At 39.6% G+C, this 21,967-nt stretch overlaps 1 protein-coding gene across 9 annotated transcripts in view; it reads right to left on the bottom strand.

The window, feature by feature from the left end:
* ARHGEF28 (Rho guanine nucleotide exchange factor 28) overlaps nucleotides 1–21,967 on the bottom strand; it is a 191,262-nt gene that overhangs the window by 50,761 nt on the left and 118,534 nt on the right. For 5 of the 9 annotated variants that reach the window (XM_043547016.1, XM_037903022.2, XM_037903033.2 and 2 more), the window contains 12 exons: nucleotides 19,801–20,102; nucleotides 17,108–17,297; nucleotides 15,334–15,445; nucleotides 11,636–11,678; nucleotides 10,038–10,161; nucleotides 8,873–8,999; nucleotides 8,445–8,500; nucleotides 6,716–6,767; nucleotides 5,090–5,237; nucleotides 4,876–4,997; nucleotides 3,755–3,895; nucleotides 1,795–2,045 (listed from right to left, as the gene is read on the bottom strand). In XM_043547016.1, the coding sequence (XP_043402951.1) occupies nucleotides 1,795–2,045; nucleotides 3,755–3,895; nucleotides 4,876–4,997; nucleotides 5,090–5,237; nucleotides 6,716–6,767; nucleotides 8,445–8,500; nucleotides 8,873–8,999; nucleotides 10,038–10,161; nucleotides 11,636–11,678; nucleotides 15,334–15,445; nucleotides 17,108–17,297; nucleotides 19,801–20,102 (1,668 nt within the window). Of the gene's footprint in view, nucleotides 1–1,794; nucleotides 2,046–3,754; nucleotides 3,896–4,875; nucleotides 4,998–5,089; nucleotides 5,238–6,715; nucleotides 6,768–8,444; nucleotides 8,501–8,872; nucleotides 9,000–10,037; nucleotides 10,162–11,635; nucleotides 11,679–12,423; nucleotides 12,505–15,333; nucleotides 15,446–17,107; nucleotides 17,298–19,800; nucleotides 20,103–21,967 lie in introns of all 9 variants that reach the window. The other 4 variants (XM_037903025.2, XM_037903021.2, XM_037903026.2 and 1 more) reach the window with 1 other exon arrangement.

Below are 21,967 nucleotides of genomic sequence, written 5' to 3' on the forward strand. Positions count from 1 at the left end.
TTTAGTGCACCGATGAGGTACACCACATGTTGTGATAGGCATGTTGTGATAGGACCCATGAATCTTGGACAGTGTGTTGATCGTTGTAGCGTTGGAGATATGTCTGCAGTTTTGCATCTGTTATTCTGGCTAGGTCAGGTGCCACTTTGAGTTGGTGAGTCCTGCTCTGTGGGGAGCTTTCTTCTAATTACATGCTTGGTGAGGTTGGGGGGTTGTTTGAAGGCCAGAAGAGGAGGTTGAGGAAAGGTTTCTTTCAGAATGTGGTCCCCACCAAGTATGGATTGTAACTGTTTGAAATTAACCCGTATGGTATAGGGGCTGGAAGTAGGGGTGCTGCACTTGACTTAAAGCTGTTTCCATCATATACAGGGTTTATAGTTTGGTTCAATGGCTCTCAGCACCCGCTCTATACAAATTGTTCCAGCACCTTGTCATATGGGTTCCACTGTGGGGAGCTAGAGGACAACTAGAGATGTGAGGTCGGTACAGGGCTTATTCCATACTGAAGCAGGTTCTCTCAGGGTATTTGGGTGGCCCACTCCCTGATGCTACTTACTTCCCCAGTGGATTGTCCTTGTTTGGTGAAGGTGCTTTTAAATGTGTTACAGCATATATCCCAAACTTTCTCCTCAGAGCATATTCTATGATATCTGAGTGCCAGGCTGTAGATAACAGGATTTCTTGGTGTGTTTAGGGTGGTTACTGGATCTGTGAAGACAGGTGTGGTGATCCATGGGTTTCTTGTAAAAAGCTATCTGTAGTGTTCCATTGTTGAAGCTGATCATGATATCCAGGAAGTTGATGCTAACTGGGGAGTGTTCTAGAGAGAGTTTAATGGAAGGGTGGTGGTTGTTGAAGTTGCAATGGAAATCTATGAGGGAGTTTAGGTTATCTAGCCGAAGGATGGAAATATCATTGATGTACCTCAGGTATATCATTGGTTCTGTGGTGCATAACCAGAAATTCTTCAAGTTAGTCCATGAAGAGGTTGGCAGATTGTTAGATACTTTGCTAGATACTAAAAATCAGAGACTGAATAAAAACAGTGTTGTAATGAGCCAAAAATCTAATCTACAACCCATTTATTTCCCTCCACACACACACACCCTGCCAGCTTTTTTCCTCTTTCCCCATTATGACTGGAGAGGTGCTAACGGTTCACTTCACCTTGAATGATTCTTTAAAATATGCATTATGCTAAACAATCTATTCCACCTTGTATTTAGATACGACACTGTGAGTACATTTCCCAGACTTGGAGAAGAACTCTGTGTAAGCTAGAAAGCTTGTGTCTCTCTCACCAATAGAACTTGGTCTAATAAAAGATATTATTTCACTCACTTTCAAGTACAGGTCAACACATGCAGCAGTAGCACAAGCTGCCCCATATACCCTTGCCACATACATCGACACAGTTCTGGAAGACCCTCTTCAAGAGATGAGAGGATAATTCATTCTTTCAATCCTTTGCCTCTCTAACAAATGTGTCAGCTAGTGTCAGTTTCGGTGGTAGATTAAGTGATGGGAGCAACTGTCCACTATGAACTTGACTCAGACCATCAGTACTCAAATAGGTTATGAAAACTGTCATCAGTGTTTTTTTCCACCACATTATCAATAATTTTCTCACACTAGAAGAATTTGAAGCAATAACCAAGAGATGAAAATCTTTGCATCCTATTAACCAATCCTAAGAGATCTAGTTATCTCTCTGCCCCACAAAAATGTTGAACTCAATAAATATCTTTTTTTGGTCTTGAATATGTGAAGATTTAATTTTGCTGATCTCTTTACCTGCTGCACAAGGATGTCTCCAATTCTGTTGATTACAAAATTTCTCTCATTTCTCCCCTCGCACGATTCCTGTCTTCTCTCCTTCATAGTGCAGAAGAATTGCCTGTGAATCTCTAGCAGTTCATCTAAGCAGGGAAATATTTTGTCTACAGTGCTGTGATCTAGTTGCAATTCTTCTTTCATTCCTTTCCTGAATATTTCAGACATAATGAAGAGCGTGTGGATGTGATGCACTTCTGTTTGCATCAGCTCTGTAGTTTAAAGGAAGATGGTACAGTGTAATAATCCAACTAGACATTTTCCCTCACATTATTTGACATGCATCACATAGTTTTACATTCAAATATATGGACATAAATATGATTTCTTCCATGATAAGCATTAAAACTAATAAAACAGCCCTAGCTATGGTTACATGTACTCTCCAACCAGCCCAGTTCCTCTTTTACACTTTCTGCCCCATGACACAAATTTTGGGTCTGAAGGAGGCAGATAACGAAGAGGGCAATGCAGGCGTTTCCATGCAGGAACACATGCAGAGAGCAGAATACCATTGTCACACAGGCAGGTGTCTCATGCAGCTACTCTGCAAAAAGCTCCTCTGGCTCCCTCTACTGCACTATGCTGAACCATACAGCATCACAGCCCAAGTCAGCAGAGCCACAGCCAGAAATATTGAAATCTGATTCTTGCCTGAACCGATTCTTGTTAAATTTTTCACCATAGTTTGACTTTAACATCAAAAAGTTAGAACTTACTGATATGCTGCACTAATGCAAAGCGTGTCAACTCAAACATGGAAACTCCCAACCTCTACAATATTAACAACTTACATTAAACTTAAATCTCTCAAGTCCTAGTAGTAAACATTAGGAATCATATGTAACTGAATACCAAGATTCTTTACATTAGTCTGCTTTACATTAGTCTGTATTTGCACACTAATACATAGGCATCCAGATCCTGAAGTCATTACTCTTTCAGTGAGTCTGAAGTCCCTGGAAGATTACTTGAGTAAGAACTGAATAAAACCTTGAGTAAGGATCTCCAAACTGGCCCCAAAATGTTTTTTTTAAAAATATCAATTTTCTGCAAAGAATATTATTATTTTCACTTCATCTATAAGTCTGAACGTTGATCTTCGATATTTTATTCTTACAGATACCTACTAGCTTTCTCTTTCAAAGCACTTTTTATTAAAGATTTATTTAATACTGAACATTTAAGCATTTTAGGAACTTTACTTTGACTTCTGAAGAATAAAAGGTAAGTAAACAAGAGAACAGAGGAAATAATTTGCAATGAGTAAGGTAAGGAATTCCTGTCACTTTTTTCCCCACAAACTGTCAGGGAAAAGTTGTGAACTTCTCAAATGTATTATTTATTCAAAATTATTTGTAACTTTCTTTAGCAAATAATTCTTTGGTGTGCAGCTCATCCATGAACAATTCACCACAATTATTTGTATTTCATGTTGTGTTGGTTAGTTACACAAGTCATATGGCTATAATTTCTGTTCCCTGACTGGATAATTTACATATCTATCAAACAGTGCAAATTGTGAATTTTACAATTGAGTACACAATTCAAAATTTGCTTTTCATTACTATTCCAACATTTGAGTTTAAAATTCACTTCTCAGGAATATACATGCTAGTAAAGTTTGAGTACTCAAGTGTTCACAGAAGGTGGACATGGATGCGTCAAGAATACCGTTAAATTGAAATTAACTTTAAAATCCAAATGAATATTTTTAGGCAATTGTCTTCAATATTCTGTTAGCTCTACATTATTATACATTACATTATTATTTGTGACAACATATTATTTAAATATTCTTTGTTATTCATATTCAAATCTAAGCACTGAGAATTTTCTTCCAGTTATATGACTTGTGTATCCTACCTCATGGCCTGTGCCAAGTTATTTTCAACTTTTTAAAAATAATTGAAACACTGACCAAAAATTACATCCTGCCTTTTGATAACATCCTTTTCTTGCTTGCTACAAAATGCTGGATCTACAACAAGTCTCCAAGATTCTGCCTCAAACTCCTGTGCCTCTGTGCTGAGGTCAGTCCACAGGGAGGCATCCACATCATCTATGACAAAATAAAAACCTTGTAAACACTGGTCGCACAAACAGGTTGGCAGTATCACAGCAAGGGAAGATCCTCATGTGCATGCATGTTTATTCATTCAGTGAGTATATTGCTGAACTGAAGTAAGCCTTAATTAAAGATTCTAACCAGGACTGAGAAAAGATTCAAATGAAAAGACAAAACCTGCCAGTGATGACAGCATCACTATCTTACACATTAAAATGTAAACAGAACAGAGTGGAGGCAAGCAGAGATTTGGGGATCAGAGGGAATATTTTTTTCAGGATTGGATCCATTGTTTGAAATACCTCCTCAGAAGTGCCCTCTGATTTGAGGTGCCTCAAATTTATGCGTACCCAACTTGAGAATCCTTGTGCTGGATTTTCTCTCTCTATGAATGCCCTTCAGCTATGGAATTCACACCCCCAACCCCTTTTCTGAAATAGCCCATATCTGTTGACTTTCCAGACATGAATGGTGGATGGAGGAGGGTAGTTGGGAGGTGGGATTTTTGTGTTGTGGGAGGAATATGAGTGATGGGTGATACTGTTTGTAATGTGTGTGCTGAGTGAGGGCGGGAGAGGGCTGGCTATCTGAGTGCCAGAAAGAAATATGAGGCTGTTTTGGTTTTGTAATCTCTTTTATATTATATTTTTTAATTAGTGGCAAGGATGTTGAAAGCCCAGGATAAAAGTTTTTACCTGTTAATTTTTAATAATGACAACAAATAAAAAAAACACTTAAATTAGCAAAGAGTTCATCACTAATTTAGACCCACTTGCAAGGTATCATGGGTCAAATTTTAATTCTCATTTATCTGATGGTGTCATTTTAATGGTGGTCAGAATCATAATTAAATTACTACACACACATTTTCTTTTGATACAGGAAGTAGTATTCTTAGACTTACTAATTAATTATTCCACTTTGCATTTTGCAGCATAGGTTACAACATGTAGATTTCTCAGTTTACGTCTCACCTTCCATTACAAAAGAATCCATTGACGGAAGGGTCCCTATAGATTGTAACAGCGTTTCAGAGTGTGAGCTGGACATCCAGCTGCTACTATCAGTGTCTTGGTCGGAAGATGGCATAGATCTTCTGCAATGAAAAAAAAAGCATTTAATTGTAACAACTCACTTAGGAATGCTGAATAATCTAGTTAGCGTACTGTGCTGGTAGGTGCCTTCTACCTTTCAAAATTGGTGCTTGGAACACTTTTGGATAAAGAGTGAGGTTGCTGTGAGACTTCTTTCCTTACAGAAGAAAGTCCAACGGGCATTGAGGAAGACGGATGCATTGAGGAGAACATGGGCTGAGGAATATCTCTAAATGATGAATCTGTGAAGTGAAATATATGTGTAAGTCTTATAGAAAACCTCATATGTTATTGCCTCGTATGATTATAGCAAGAAATACTACACAATTCTCTTATACTGTAGATTAATACATGCCACTGGGCATATTCTCTTATGGTGCAAGAGCACTGTGCTCTTTCCTGAGTTGGATGGAAAAACAAGCCACAAGGTGAAGCTGAGTGACTTTGGTGCCCACACTGTCAATTAGAGAACAAGTTTAAGCTATGGACATGCTTACATCACACCCACACCTATACTCACACATGGCTAAACCATGTACATTGGGGGTACATGACGGGGAGGATTTTCAAAAGCACTCAACACTGGCTTACCTCTGCTCTCACTGCTATCAGTGGTAAAACTTCCATCGTCCAGCTATGCAGGAGGAAGGACAGGAGAAATGGGATGTGATTTAATTAGGCCACAACTTTGTTCTTAAATGTCTTGGTGGATCAGCAGACAAAACTGTGCAGTGCAGGTAATTCCATAATCATTTACACATACTTGGTGTGGTGGGATGCTGCTGTCAGCCCTCCCCCTTCACCCATCCTGGTCCCCATCCAAATGAGGTTGCGGGGGATATAAAGGAGTGGTGGATTGACTCCTTGCTGTGCCAGTCATAGGAGCCCCAACCCTGCCCCCGTTTCTGCTCCTTTAAAGAATACCTCCTTTAAATCCTTTACCAATCCATTTTGTCTGATCACTGTATCCCCTCCCTACAGAGTACTGCACTGGACATCTGCCCCAGGCATACATAAGGAGTTGTGACATCACAACCTAACCCGCAATTAATTTATGTCCAAACTAAGCCCCTAAATCACTGTGGAGAAGGTGAATAAAACCCCACCCCACCTTGGCCAATCTGGCAGAGAGAGAGAACATTCCTTCCAGGCTGCCAGAGAAAGGAGCAACTAGTGTAATGCCCACCGCCACTCATGATAAAACCTGGTATTTATCTACATCCAGGGGTGGGAGGGTGAGTGCTGCTCTGCCTGGTCGAGGTAAAAGAGGGCTTTTCCTGCACTGGCATGGACCTAAATAGTTCCCACCCCCTTTCCAGTCACCTGGTGCCAGGGGGAAATGGGTCAACAGCCCCATGCTAACCGGATATGAAGCTGCCACAGCAAGACACACTCTGACTCTCTAGCCCTTAAAGGAGCACACACCTTTTCCAACCAAACAACAGCCGCCACTGCTTAATATGCAGTGAAGTCATTGACTTCAATGGGAGAAGAGTTAGACCAATTATGAGTGCTTTCGAAAATCCTACCTTATACGTATTAGATACTAGCAAATGCACTTGTTTTCCAGTAGATATGGGAGTCACATGTAAAAATGCTCTCACACATACAAAATTGTAAAGAACAAAACTGTCCTATTATTTTATTATTCAGGCAACGTACTAAACTTTAAAATAATAGATTTATGCCTATTAGCTTGCTTGCTTTCTATAATACTTACTTGTTAGGACAGCTTGTGGTCTGGTCTTAATATGGTATCTCTCTTGGAATTTCTGGTAAAGAAGAATTTCATCTTATTAAAATGAAATAACCGCTGATTACACACTGAATAGTCAGTAATCTACTTTCATATAATCATCTGGAAGAGCCCTCAAGCAAACTGCATTTTGATACTGAATTATGATCCTGAATTTCTGCTGCTGACAAACAAACCTAAGTAAAAGGATAATGAATTTCAGCCACATTATAATACAAAATTAATTCAAATTATTTTCTTTCAAATTACTGTATTGTTATGGAATTATTCTTTTGCAACATGCATATGATTTGTGAGGGCTTAAAGAAAACAATTACACTTGTAGGGCTACACTTTTTAAATGAGTTTGAAGAGACCTGAGGCAGGAAATTGACTCTAAGTCAGTCTGAGCCAGAATTTGTGTCCTTTGCTACATTGTGCAAGGCTTATATGCTTAAACAAGTGTTGCATTTAAGGAGAGCAAGTAAGTAGTTTTTCCTCTGTTATCCTCTTGATGATTGGTTGGGGATATTGTCTCTTCCTGGTAAACATCCACCAGTCCTAGTAGTTATAGTACCTGTTAGAGGCAGCTGATTTAGCATTATAATTTACGTTTTAGATCCTTTTTGTAAGTTTGCCCAGAGGCTATTCAGTGGGTGTACACTGATAAAGACAAAATAAAATAAAATAAAAAATGCGTGTTTTATAAGTGCAACCTTGGGCATGTTTACCCTGAAGATCTGTGCACTGCAACAGCGACTCCGATAGACCCACACTGGTGCAAATCCCTTGTTTATATGCACTGCAACAGTTTGAAAAGTGACTTGCACTGGTGTGGCTGATTCCAGTGCAAATCACTTGTTAGTTCCTAAAAAACAGAAGCCCCCTTCAGTGAACAGTTTTGAAAATGACAGGTTTGACAAGAGTTGACAAGAACGTCTGAGGAACAGTGGGTTCTCTATGTACATAAATCTCCCCACTGTATTTTCCACTGAATGCATCCGATGAAGTGAGCTGTAGCTCACGAAAGCTTATGCTCAAATAAATTTGTTAGTCTCTAAGGTGCCACAAGTACTCCTTTAGTTTTGAAAATGTAGCCCTCATTTTAATTGGGGGTTACCTACTGAAGTACGTTGGTTGTTACACTCCAGGGGGCTCTGCTACGCTTCAGCTCAGCCCTTTTAAGTACACCTTAGAAATGCAAATCAAACTACACATCCCAATTTATCCTGCAATGCTTCAAAGATAAAAAGGAAGTGACCCTACCCGTTTTCACTCCTTTTATACAGTATTTGCTCAAGGACATTGCTTATTGCTATTGGTTGTGTCAGATGTTTATTTGGCATTCTCTCAGCCACAAGTACTCCTTTTCTTTTTGTGAATACAGACTAACACGGCTGTTACTCTGAAACTCTCAGCCCTTTGTGTACAAACATTTGGGTGGATCATTTCTGCACTGTTTCTTTCTCAGCTTCATTTTGTGGCATCTTATTTGTTTTAGTAACTAATTATTTCTAGGTCTCCATATAACAAGTAAGTCAATCAACATGAACCTATTATGAAGCAGCCTACAAAGACAAGGTACTGTTCAAACACTTTGAATAAGCACAGCATACGCTAATCACCACAGAAGAAACTGTGGAGATTGATTTAAAAAATAAAAGAGAGAATATACACAACAACATCGTAAGAACAGTAAGGCATAGAAAGTTACCTTTGTACATGCAGGAGCACAATCCTTACAGTTTTTATGCACAATTGCATTGCAATCTGAAAGGAAAAACAGATCTCAAAGCCTGAAATTGAAAGGGGTCAAACATTGTAGTGCACTTTATTCTGGGACTTCATCATTTTTCCTCCTTCAGACCCACATGCTAAATAGCCACAAAGACGGCTTTAATTTTTCTCTTAGCTTTTTCCAGGACTGATTCAGGAATCAACTAGCAGGAGTCTCTTGTGAAACAAGTGGCCATCACTTTTGTCCCCTCTCCCTGAGGCCTGGGGACCCTGGCTGAGTAGGTAGAGAAGTATGTATTTTCAAATCCAGATACTGTCGCTCTTGAAATGGAATATTAAGCAAGTATCTTTCAGCAGATTTTCAAAAGTTACATAAAAGCTGCATAAAAGACAGTAGCTACTTACAAGAGCACTGCAATGACTCTTTCCCTAAGAGGGCTTTGTCGCATGCCATACACGGGATACTGCCTGAGAAGTTCCCAGTTATAAACTGATGTCTGTTCAGTTTGTCTTTGGCATCCTTATTCTTTGTCTTCAGATCCAACAGACCAGGCAAAAGGAGAGAGATTAAAATAGATAAATAACCACCATAATATTATAACTTTAAAACATTCTTCTCTTATGAGAAAATGGATTTTAAAACATTTATCTCCTCTCTCTGGTAACAACAGAGACAGTGGGGATTTGTGCCCTCCATTAACCTAATCTGACATACAAATACATGCACCTGTAATTAAAGGTAGATTTTAAAATTAGTTTTTACAACTCAGTTTTTGATCTTCAAAGGGACATTGCTAGGTTAAAAATCATCTATTTTTGAAATAAACAAGTTTCCTTTCCTGTGTTACTAATAGCATCTTATGGCTAAATTGTACAACACTGAGTCACATTGGGAGCACTTACTCACATGAGTAGTCCCGGCAGTTAACATTAATAGAATTACTATGTGAGTAAGTGCTCACCAGCATGGACATATGTTGCACAATCTAGACTTTAGATTATTAAAAATGAAACACTGAAAGTATCAGATTTACTTTTCACAATTAATTTTGTGTTTACACTTAGCACTTTGTTTGGGCCCTGATTCTAAAACTCACATATGCTCATCAGCACTTACTCATGCATTAAGTTCAAATAGGACTACTCAAATGAATAAATCCTACAGATTCAAGCCCTTATTGTGGATAATAAGAAAAATAGACATATACTTTCTAATATTTCTATTTTTGTATATCATGTAAGAAAACTTTTTCCAAATATACTGCAAACATTTGAACTTGAGCTAAATCAAGACACGAGATAAGTAATAATAATTAAAAAGTGGCAAGGGAATTCAGTACTGTGAAAACAAGGTTACTTTAAAAAATGAACGATATTGTTTGTCTATACAAGGACACTGTCAACATATTTGTCATAAGTTTTAAATTTAAAATGTCTTATAAATACTGTTTAAATAATTGCAAAAATCAGCCACTTATCTTTACTTAACAGGCGAGCAGATCTGATCCCAAGCTATAATGCATTTCAGTTATGCTAACAAGCACCTAGTTATATGTAGATCTGGAATTACCTTGCACTTATTTCGTGTACTAGACATTCTGTTCATCAAGAAGCTGAAAGTACGGCTCACTTTATATTTTTCGGACTCGGATTTTGTAGGTATAATATACTTATCCCATTCCTCCTCCTGAATCCTAAAATGTAAATCAGTGAATACAACTCATTACACTGGACATAACACCTTAAAACGGAGAAGCACCTGGCTGATACTCTGCTTCAGCTGCTTTTAACAATCCCAGGATGTATTCAGGTTTAAACCATAATTATTTAAGAGGTCAACATCAAACCAAAAAGTTACATTAGTCCCTGCATAATACTAATTATGAACACATGCATGGGTACTGTACATAATGTGAACTATACTGCAAGTTTGCCATAATTATACTGTTATCAAACCCCTCAGCATGTATATTCCCTTATTTTACATGTTCCTTTGGGTAGCTCCCACATTAACTCCTTTTCCTTGCTATGTCTGAGCTCAGTCAGCTGTGAAACAAGAAGCTGGGGCTGCAGCAGCCAGGGATTCTTCTGCATGAACACCAGCCCCATAGGTCCCAATTCAGCACAGCATTTTAGCACATGCTCTATTGAATACTGCGTGGCCTGCTGAATTGGTCATAGATGTGTGCTGTTTCCCTCCTTCTCTCCCTAGATGGCACTGAAGCACAGGCTTCTCTCAGCCAGCCAACAAAGTCACGGTGCAGTCCTGACTTGGGGATCAGATAGAGCACATGACACAGCAGTGGGACCTGCTGGGAGTGTCACTGCCAGACTAAAGGAAAGATGGGATTTGGATTCCTGCACTTCACAGAGAATGGGATGGTTCCCTGGTATCCAGCCACATCGATCCAGAACATGCAACTGATTTTTATTTGCAATAAATAAAGGTAAAAGGAAATGTCAGTAAAAGTTGCAAAATGAAGAACTCAAAAGTCAAGAGGTACCAGTTAAGGTTGCCTGTGAAACTGTAACTCTGCTCCCCTGTGTGTGTTCATTATAATACAGTCTTTACTAACACGAACACTCAGGTTTTTTTCGACAGTTTTTTAAGGTGCACAGTAAATGGAAACCCTCTCCTCATTCAGTATGCACCTCGTACGTAAACAGCTCTCATGGTGTCCATTGTCTGGCATACAAAATAATGTGTAGAGTAACAGTAGATGCAGCACACCTACATTTAACGGTTTTAGGGAAAAATGCATGACATTATATTCAACAAACAGTAAGCGGTTACAGAAGTAAAGACTATTGCACAGACAGAGAGAGCTAAGGTTGTGTATGCCAAATGGACTTAAGAAATGCCAAACTTTAAAGTTGCACAGTCAGACAACAAATGTGTTGCAAATATAACATTTTTATAGACTATATCCAACTCTCACACTAGTATGGAGTATAACAGTAACCTAGAGAAGCATTCTGAATTCCATTAGTAAAAGGCACCACAAGAGAACATGGTATATTAGTCTATTTGAGTCTGCTACTTTTGAGTTATGATGATTATTACAAAGATCTTTGCTACTAGTGTTTAACTAGTAGCATTAACACGTAAATAATGGTAGACGGATAAAAATTACACTGCAGAAATTCATCTGTGGCAAGTGTCAATACCTTTTTTCCTTCAATTGCTCTGGCAAGCTGTATGCGCGTTGTTCTACAAAACACAAAAAGTTAATGAAAACTAACGTGGTTATATTGGGATATTTATTTGTCTGAAGCACATAACCTCCACCAGGACGTAAGCTCAGTCATTATATTCTAGCACAATTGGTTGGGAATTTAGAAAGCAAAAATTATTAGAAGCAGCATTGCCCGGGATAATACACATCGTTTATTAAACAGGTTGTATTTGACAGAGTTTGCCTGGATCTGGGTTAACATCAGAGAATGTCAGTCTTTGCAAACTGATGGATTGCTTTTAAGAAGTAAAGAAAATTAATATTGATCTTTTTCTGAGCAACCCGGTTTTTTGAATGGTTCAATCTTTCATTTTGCTTTTTAGCTATTCTGTTGTAAAACACATACATGATTCTTTTCTATTATTTCTGAGACCAGACGTTATTTAGCTTTGTAGAGATTATCTGCAAACATATGCCTAACTTTAAGTACGTACGTAGCCCCAACGACTTAAATGGGACTATTCCCATGCTTAAAGTTAGGTCCATGCTCAAGTACCTTGTTGAAAAAGGGCCCATATAAGAAAATACCCGACAGTTCAGCAAGTAAGATAGCATATTTTATCATGTACGAACTGAGAATCAAATCACATTTCAGTTAGTTGCCAGACCAAACATGTGCAACAAGATGCTCTTCTGAAGAAATAAAGGCCATGTTCCCATAGAAAAATGAAGATAGCTTCATGCAAAATAGCACCATTGGGTCGCCATTGCAGTACTTACTACAGGGATGGAGCAGAGACACTGATTTAGAGAGTGAAATAGCCTGGAGAAGGGATCGACCACTGTTCATGAACACACCATCTACACAGCAGGGACAAATTCTTTACAGTTACATACTAGAAATATCCTCCTTTAAACACATATGTAGCCATTTTATTTCAATGTGTATAAAAAAGCTTTGGTTATTGCTACGGCAGTAGGCAGTGCATATCCTACTTCTAGATTGCAGCTCATGATGCAAGAATGAAACTCTCTTATTATGGGTTAATCCTTTTAGACTCAAAAATGCAAATCAGCAAACTCAGATTGGATTTTAATTTACAAGATCAGATTTTCTACCCTTATTTATGGCCAAATCCTAAACAAGACATTAAAGTGGTGGAGCCGTGGGAGTTCCCAGCTGCCGAGAAGTTGCACCTGAAAATCTCTGCTTCTCCTGCTTGCTGCAAAGTAGTTCCATGTAGCAGCACTGTCCATGCCAACATGTTGCAGTGGGAAGGCGAGAGGTTGAGACAGAAGGAGGGCCAGCAATGTGCTCAGCAGATCCCTGATGACTAAGGCTCAGATTTTGTCAGGGATATTTTTAGTAAAAACAACAGACAGGTCAGGGGCAGTAAACAAAAATTCAGGGAAGCCTGTGACCTGTCTGCTGCGGGGTTCCCCGTCCTCCCTTGCCGGCCGCCAGAGCTGGGCTTCTGGGGCAGGGGTGTGTGACCCGTGCCATGGCTGGGCAGCTGCTGGGAGCACAGCTACCCTTGGGGAGTTGGAGCTCTAGGGTCCCCCTGCTGCCCAGCGGCTAGGAGCTGCTGGGAGCCTCCACCAGCAGTGGCTGAGAGCTGCAGGGCTGCCTGCTGACAGCCCTAGGGCAGAAAAAGTCACGGAGGTCTCTGGAAGTCACAGATTGTGTGACTTCAGTGACCTCCGTGACATAATCGTAGCCCTACTTATGACACAAATGCATTGGCCAAATCGCCCCATGCTTGGAGAACACAGTGACTACAGACACTGCCGCAGCCTTGATGGGCTACAAAGTGACTATTTGTGTCCCATAGCTTGGGAAGAAGGATAATTCTAGCTCTCCCAAGCCCCATGTAAACTCCTATTAGTTTACTCTGACTTTATATAGGAGGTCAGGGTTTAGGACTGATTAGGGCAAAGCTCTAAACCATGTGCTTAACTTTACACAGGTGCTTCAGTCCCATTGACATTACCAGGAATTAAACACATGCTTAAGTGCTTTGCTGAATTGAGGGCTTTAGATCTTATGGGACACATGCCCTTGTTCCTCATCTGCTTTTTAAGACTTCTCAGCTAATCTGCAGGATGAAAAATTGTTAAAAATAAAGTTACATTAAAAAAAAACAATAACAATACTTGCAAACATCCCAGTGTTGCAGACAGTGCACAAAAAAGAGTTCTGAGTAGAAACAAAGCGTTATTGTGGATTTGAGGGACAAAACCCAGTGAATTTGAAAAAATGTTCACCTACATTTTAACCAAGATTGTTGCTGCTGTTTTTTGCATTCTGCTACTAAGCATCATGTGAAAAATGCCCCAACCCTGCAAAGGTTTAAACACATGTTTAACTTTGAAATCAATGGTACAGCAAGGTAAGCCTGTGCGTGAGTCTTCCCAGGATACAGGCCTAAATAAAATAATGAAGCTTCTGGAGCCAATTCAGGATAGCACTTAAGCACACACCTCACTTTAAGCGCACACTTAAAGTTATGCTTAAGTGCTGTCTTGAATAAGGATGCTTTTCCTAAATGATGCAGCACTTATTAGAAAAAAAAATACACAGTCAATTTCCAGCCCATCTTTTCTCATGTTTATAGCCTGAAGTATGAATTTTCCTTTTGGAAGAAAATCAGGTTTGTTCTTATCCCAAAAATAATTAAAAAAAAAAAAACAAAGAAAATGGATTCTATTGAAAATTAACTGATTTTCAGAGATGTGATCATGAATAAGATCGAGTACATATTTCATACTTTATATCATTCCATGGATTTCTAATGTAGCATGTTACACAGCTGTCTCCAAAGAAGGCCTGTGTTGTTTGCTAAGCTTAAAAACAAGCAAGCAAACAAAAATACCCTTAAAATCTAAGGCTGCTAGAAACAATTCTTAACATCTTGCAGGCAGCACATAAGCAGAACAGTCAATTATGTAACATGAGGCTACGCTGTAAGGTTCTTACAAGTTTTCCAAGGATGAGCAAATACCTACTAACTTCAATGGAAATCTGTCTGAGTTAGGACTGAATAGGAGCGGAGGATCAGATTATCCCTACCATGGTAAAACATGCAGAATAGGAACAGAGGGAAGGCGGGTTTGTGAGAATCCCCTCACAATGAATCCACACATCATCCCATGAAGAGGGTGGTGTTTGCTCCCCTGCCTATGGAAAAGGCCACAGCTTACACACAGACCTCACAGATTCCCAAGGATCTGCAGGATGTGAGGACCTTCAGCACAAAGGGCCTGTGCCTCTGCACCAAATTTGGCCTCTCCCTTGGTTCTCTGCTGGACTCTGGAAAAGAAAGTTGTGTCCTAGGCTGCCTTATCTTTTCTGACTAAGCTCTGCAGGGTTGGAGCAGGGACAACGTGTCTCCCTCCTAGCCACACCTCCAGATTGCCCACTTCTCCCTTGCAGCTCTGTCTCTATGTTCTCCCACACTGCAGGCTCTGGACCTATAGAGTGTCCTTTGAAGAGCCAAGAGGGATGATGTGGAGGCAGCTAAGCTCCACTTCCACATGGACTGGTGGAGAGCTGCACACATAGGGGACCACTCTTTACACGGATAGCAGGGAGACAATCCAGACCTGAGTAAAGAAGTGAGCATTTGGCCTGTAGTAAGCATGGAGTTTGTGGCATTCCATACACACAAATGGAGTAGAACTAATGCTCACCTTCATTTGAATCACAAACTGTGAAGTCACGTGCAAAGCGAGATTTCCCTAATAAAACTTTGGGTGAAGAACATGAATAAGAACGTGACCGGATTCCAGAAAGTAACGATTCCTAGAAGAAATCAAAATGAAGGGGAAAAGCACATTAATTTTAAGGAAAGGCAATTGGTATTACAGGAAAGTGTGTGTGTGCAAAATCAGATCAAGAAAAATCCTAAATTATTTCAATTTGGTGGGGACCAAAGTCTGAACAGTGATGTTATTCTACTATATCAGACGGCTAGTTATCTTCCCTGCCTTTTTCTGATGGTACTTGAACATAGTGTTTTCAGAGCAGAAAAGACCAGTGTTCCATCTAGCCCAGTATTCTGTCTCCAGCTACGATCTGGATATTCCAGAGGAAGAAATTAATCTCTCTCTTCCCTTTCCCTTACGTTTATCTAATTGTGCCTGGATACCATGACTGGAAATCTCCTACCCCAGCTGGTGATTAGTTATTGATATGCCTTGAAAGCAAAGTCATAATTACCTGTGCAAAACCCATTTCTTTTGAGAATTTAAATCAAGCTAACATTATCTGATTTTTGTGGTTCATTAAATACACGGATTTGCATTAAAAAAAACCCTATATTTTCACTACTATACAGATATGTTATTGACATGCTAAGTGCAAAGGTGGCTTCACAGATAAAACAATATTCTGTTTGTTTCAATTCCAGATCTGAAGTCAACTTTAAAGCTCTGAAAGAAACAATAGTGATGGTCTGCGCTCTATCAGATGGAAGCTTCCATCATGACACTAACAATGACTATATGCAGCATAAAGTGCAGTCTTTTCTCCAAAGAGGACACTATGTGACTGAGTCACTGTTGCATGAAAACTGAACTACTTTTCACCCCTACTGAGGGCCATCATTTGAAATCATCGGCATAGATAGCATTGACATTGCCTTACAAATGCATTGCTCACAATGAACTTGGCCTAGAAATACTAACAGAAATTTCCATCGTGCACTTGCAGCAAAGAGTTCCATGTTGCAAAAAACTTTTCTGAAGCAGCCTTGAGTTCCAAAATATTGTGAAAACAGTATGTTGATTCGCAGGATAAATACCACTGAGCATGTTGGAAAACACCTGGGGGTAAAACCATTTATGCTTCAACTGAGAATTTTGCTAAACTGCTTGATAGAAACAAACCAGTGTTTTTTAAAAATAGCTCTCTTGCATTTAGGTTTAGTAGTTTTTTCCTCTGGTATCATCTTTCCCCCTCCCCTTACATGAAAGATCAGGTAAAGCCCAGTGGCAGGCAGGACTTTTTATCTGTTTGATCAAATAAAAATAAATCTCTTGCCTATGAATAAAAGAGAAAAGAACTCTGTGTATGTGTTTGACGTTTCCAGAAATAGCCAAAGGTTCAATGAAGTTACAGTAGCCAGAATATCTGTGGGAAGCATTAGCAGAGAAAGGAGCTTGTATTAGTCAGTGTACAAAATTCAGCCAACTAGACCCTCCTCCATGACTGTCTTTTTAAAAAAATACTTGTTTGCAAAGGCATTAACCTTCCTCATGTGCCATAGAGAATACCGGAGCAAAATTTTCCTCTCTGTTATACCAGTGTAAATTGGGATAAGTTTTGTTGACTTCTATGGAGTAAATCCGAATTTATACTAATATAACTGAGAGGTGAATGTGGCCCTTCAAATACAAATTCTTATATATTTTCAACAACTTAGTTGAAAGCAAAATAAACAAAACCAAAATGATATCCGAATACCTTTGACTGCAGATTGTTAGAGTCCATCCTGTGGATGCTATAATCTAGGTCAGTGCTTGTCTCAGAAGAATCTAATTCATGCCTGCTGCCAGCCACGGTCACTGAAGAACTGAGAGAAGGGTAGCGAACGTGGGATCTGTCAGAAATCCCTTCACTTCCACTGTCTACTTCAAGGTCATCAAGACTAGAACTAAAGCATACAACAAAATGTATGGAATGTAAAGCAATCTAATTATCAGACTTAATGCAACAAGCAAAGTGAACAGTCTAGTAAATGGTGCTTGGGTTAGTCATGCTCTAGTCCTCTCTCAGCTTTGTGGTCCCCCCTTCTCATGCCCATGGCTTTACTCCAGTTGCATCTTGCCGATACTTTAAAATGTGGTCATGTTGTAACCAGGCCCAGATACAAGTGGCTTAGAACCAGGGGTCCTTACCTGAATGCATTTGTAGAGTAAACAGGGTCTTAGATATCTGCTCCTCTTTTGGTTCTGAACTTCAAAGTCAAGTTTAAGTGAGAAGTTGCATGATAAGGAAAAGTGTGAATAGCCTATATAATGTGGCAATGCTCAGACTGTTTTCTCCAACATCTGGTATGCTGAAGGAGTTTCCTAGAAGCCACTTTTTGAGTAAGTCTGATTTTAAGGTGTATAAATTAATCCTTCTTTTTTTAAAAAAGATAGAAAAATGAAGGAACATGACAAAGCTTAAAAAACTCAACCCTCACGAAATCAAAGATGAACACAATTAGAGAATGTTTGATTTGCAGATGTTCTTGCATATAACATTACAATGAGATTTCCTAGAAGTATCAACACCACAGGGGTGTTCTCTGCAATCTTTTTGTCCCTTTATCTGTATACATAAGCCCATGGTTTCTTTATTAATGTGACTGAACTGAATGGTTGACTGCTTGCAACAACATTCCAGTCTTCCAGGACAAAACGTTTAGAATATGCATGGTATTTCTCAATAACTACAGATCCAAGCTAGAATTGTAGCACTGTAACTCCATTGTAACACAGCATTAGAATTCACCTTATTAAAAGATTTCTTTTTCAACAAGGTCCAAAGCTGTTTGATCATTGGACTTCTGGATATTATCCATCCCCACATTTGCCACAAATGTGCCATGTGACATTGGAAAAATAAGTTACTTAGGCTATTTGTATGTCAGTTTCCCCATTTGTGAAATGGGGATAACCATACTTACCTATGGCCCTGTCTACATTAGAAAAACATCACCATTGCAACCACGCTGATGAAGTTACACCATGCAAATGCCCAGTGTAGACATATTACACCCATGTGAAGCAAGACTTAGTCTATCCTGGCTTATTACAGTAATTTACAATAGGAGTTGCACGGGCACAAATTTCTCCAGTATAGACAGGACCTACATGAAGGTGTTGAAGATTTATTAATGTTTGCCAAGCACTCTGAGGTCCTTGAATGAGGATGTTATTTAACAACAAATTTGTATTATTTTACTGTAGCATTACTTCATACCTGATCTGATCCTGTAATCTGTACTCAGGCAAAACTCCCAATGAATGTTTTAGGGAGGGATAATTTTGAAGTACACATTAAAATAGGGGACAGATCATCACTGCAGCTGGGGAACACCAAGCACAGCTCAGAAAGAATGTGGTGTGTGTGTAAAGGTAGCTTTAAACCATATTTGTGTTCCCCAATCCTGGAGCAGGTCCTATTCCCAGCATAACATAGAGCTGCCTGTGGGAGAATCCTCCAGTGGCTGGACCTGCTGAGTTTGGGCTGCTTTTTACCAGTGGAGCAGCACAAAGTAGGCCAAACACACCAGAGATTTGGGTTCATGGTATTAGTGTAGCACAGTGACTGTCAATCTGCAAAAGTCATATGCATTCAGGAATGTACAATTCCTTTAGGGTCTGTTTGGAACATGCCCTCAGTGGAGAACAACAGTTATAAATTGGCTTATGCTTCACTTTCACGGTTTATGATGTTCTGACAAATTTCTCAGTGAAAATTCACAAAATTAATAGTTGCCTGGTTCTGTTTTTCTAGCAAGTGTCACACTTTGCAGCACCTACCACAATTTACGCCAAAAAGTATGAAGTCGCTTAGAAACCACTTACAGTTTGTAAGAAACAAAAGCCAAAGAAAAACAGAAAAAACCCCAAAAGAACCCTTTATAACCAATTTATAAAAATACAGAACTAAATAAAGCACCACATAAAATTTGGGATATAAGTGACTAGGGGACAGTTTTTTGAAGATACTTCAGACTTTCTCTCAGTAGAGATGTTAATATTCCAGGTTTTGTTTTATTTTTCTGAACTAAAATATACTTAGTGTGTGTATATATATGTGTGTGTATATAAACACACACATATACACAAAACGTGATGCTGATTACCTTGATTTCGAGGATGACGTCAACAATCAAAGTTTGTATTAATGGGTCTTCATGTGACTCCATAGACCAATTATATCACTGGCCACAGAGCTATTTGCCTAGCTGTTCTGATTGAGCTGCACGTTGTTACCAGGCCTGGCACTGTGCTTCCAGCTACTCCACGCACTTCTTCTCAAAGTCACGAAAACCCACCCTCACAATATAGTTCCATGCAATGCCATTTGTGTGTGTGTGTATATATAAACATATTACTAAATGTTAGTCTTTTCCTGACAATACCATCAAAACAACTCCATACCTTCTTTTTTTCATGTCAGCATAAAGTTGACTTCGTTCCTTATTAAATCCACGAGACTTGAGTGGTAGATATGAACCTGCTGCATACAGATTTGAAGGTGAAGTGAAAGGCTGTGTGCTTACGTTGTCTATGTTATTCATTACCATTTGGTTATCTTCATTTTCTGCATAAATATATTGGTTGCTTTCCTTAAGTGAGGCAGATGATGAGCCCTTGGGTGTCGGGGATGAGTGGGTCTGATCCGTGCCTATTTCAGTGGTGACACTGTCTACGTTAATGTAGTTAACATCCAAATCTCCAACCTGGAGCATGAGATAGATATGTATTAATGATACTGAAAAGTAAATAACGATGTATCGCTAGAGAATAGTGATCTTTCTTCAAACTACACTTCTCTGTAGCACCGTTTTTTCCCTTATTACTTTTCTGGGGCATAGAAATTGGAGACAAACTAATATGGTTTTTCAGGCCTCCAGGTCATGAGTATATGTGCAGCTTGGATAAATACAGATACAAATGGCTGTTCACACACCTAAGTAGCCATTTGCATGTGCCATTATTTAGTTTGCACACATAAAAGTGGTAGTTTTATGCAGAATTGTGGCGATCAAAGGGGTGTTATTGGACATTTTAGGTCATGACTGACTTTCAGTTGAGAAAATTTGGCCCTAACTACATGCTTTGTGTCGGTCACAAAGAACAATATCAGCTCTTAATGCGATGGGTGACTTTTTCAATGAGAGGGAAAAGAATATGAAGATGCACTTTCAATATCTCTGCCTTCTTCCAAGATTTTCACTTAACAGTATAAAATAATTTCTTACATTTATATACTGCCTTTCATCCTGAAGGATCCCAAACTATTTTATAACATATATCTATATCTATTGTGACACGGTCTGGCCAGATGGCTACAGGAGAGTGATAGAAGGCAGATATATTAGCCCCAGGTTAAGTAGGTCCCTTTTCCCTGAGTAAGGTAACAGGGAAGGTTCCAGAACAATCAGGAATTTTCTGGAAACGATTAAGGAAGACAGGCTGATTAGAACACCTGCAGCCAATCAAGAAGCTGCTAGAATCAATCAAGGCAGGCTAATCAGGGCACCTGGGTTTTAAAAAGGAGCTCACTTCAGTTTGTGGTGTGCGTGCAAGGAGCTGGGAGCAAGAGGTGCAAGAAGCTGAGAGTGAGAAGGCGTACTACTGGAAGACTGAGAAGTAAACGCATTATCAGACATCAGGAGGAAGGTCCTGTGGTGAGAATAAAGAAGGTGTTGGGAGGAGGCCATGGGGAAGTAGTACAGGGAGTTGTAGCTATAAACAGCTGCAATCCACAGGGCCCTGGGCTGGAACCTGGAGTAGAGGGCAGGTCCGGGGTCCCCCCCATCCCTCCATTCCCCCAACTCCCTACTTGATACCAGAGGAGTTGACCTGGACTGTGGGTTCCACCAGAGGGGAAGGTCTCTGGCCTGTTCCCCGATCCACTAGGTGGATCAGCAGAGACTGCGGGGATTGTTCTTCTTCCTTTTCCCCATGCTGGCCAGTGATGAGGCTAACTGAGTGAACGGCAGATTTGAGCCACTAAAGTGGCAAAACTGAGGGCTGCCGTGAACCTCTGAGGCGAGCAAATCCACCAATAAGCGCAGGACCCACCAAGGCAGAGGAGGAACTTTGTCACACTATATATATAATAGAACGTCACAGTTGTGAACTCCTCGGGAATGGAGGTTGTTTGTATCTCTGAAATGTTCATAACTCTGAACAAAACGTTATGGTTGTTCTTTCAAAAGTTTACAACTGAACATTGAATTAATCCAGTTTTGAAACTTTACTATGCAGAAGAAAAATTCTCCTTTCCATTTTTTTTTTTAGTAGTTTATGTTTAATAAGGTACTGTATTGTATTTTTCTTTTGGGGGGAGCGGAAGGTCTCTGCTGCCGCCTGATTGTGTATTTCGGTTCCAAATGAAGTATGTGGCTGACTGGTCAGTTCGTAACTCTGGTGTTTGTAACTGAGGTTCTACTGCACAAGAATCACTTCTACCACCACTGAAATGCAGCCACCTCTCGCTGGAAGTTGGCAGGTGTTTTACAACACATAGCATCTACCCACAACAGTTTACAGTAGGATAAGAAGTGAGGAAGAACAGCACTTTGAATTGAGATTGTGG

Source organism: Chelonia mydas, chromosome 5 (assembly GCF_015237465.2).
Source record: "Chelonia mydas isolate rCheMyd1 chromosome 5, rCheMyd1.pri.v2, whole genome shotgun sequence".
Classification (NCBI taxonomy): Eukaryota; Metazoa; Chordata; order Testudines; family Cheloniidae; genus Chelonia; species Chelonia mydas.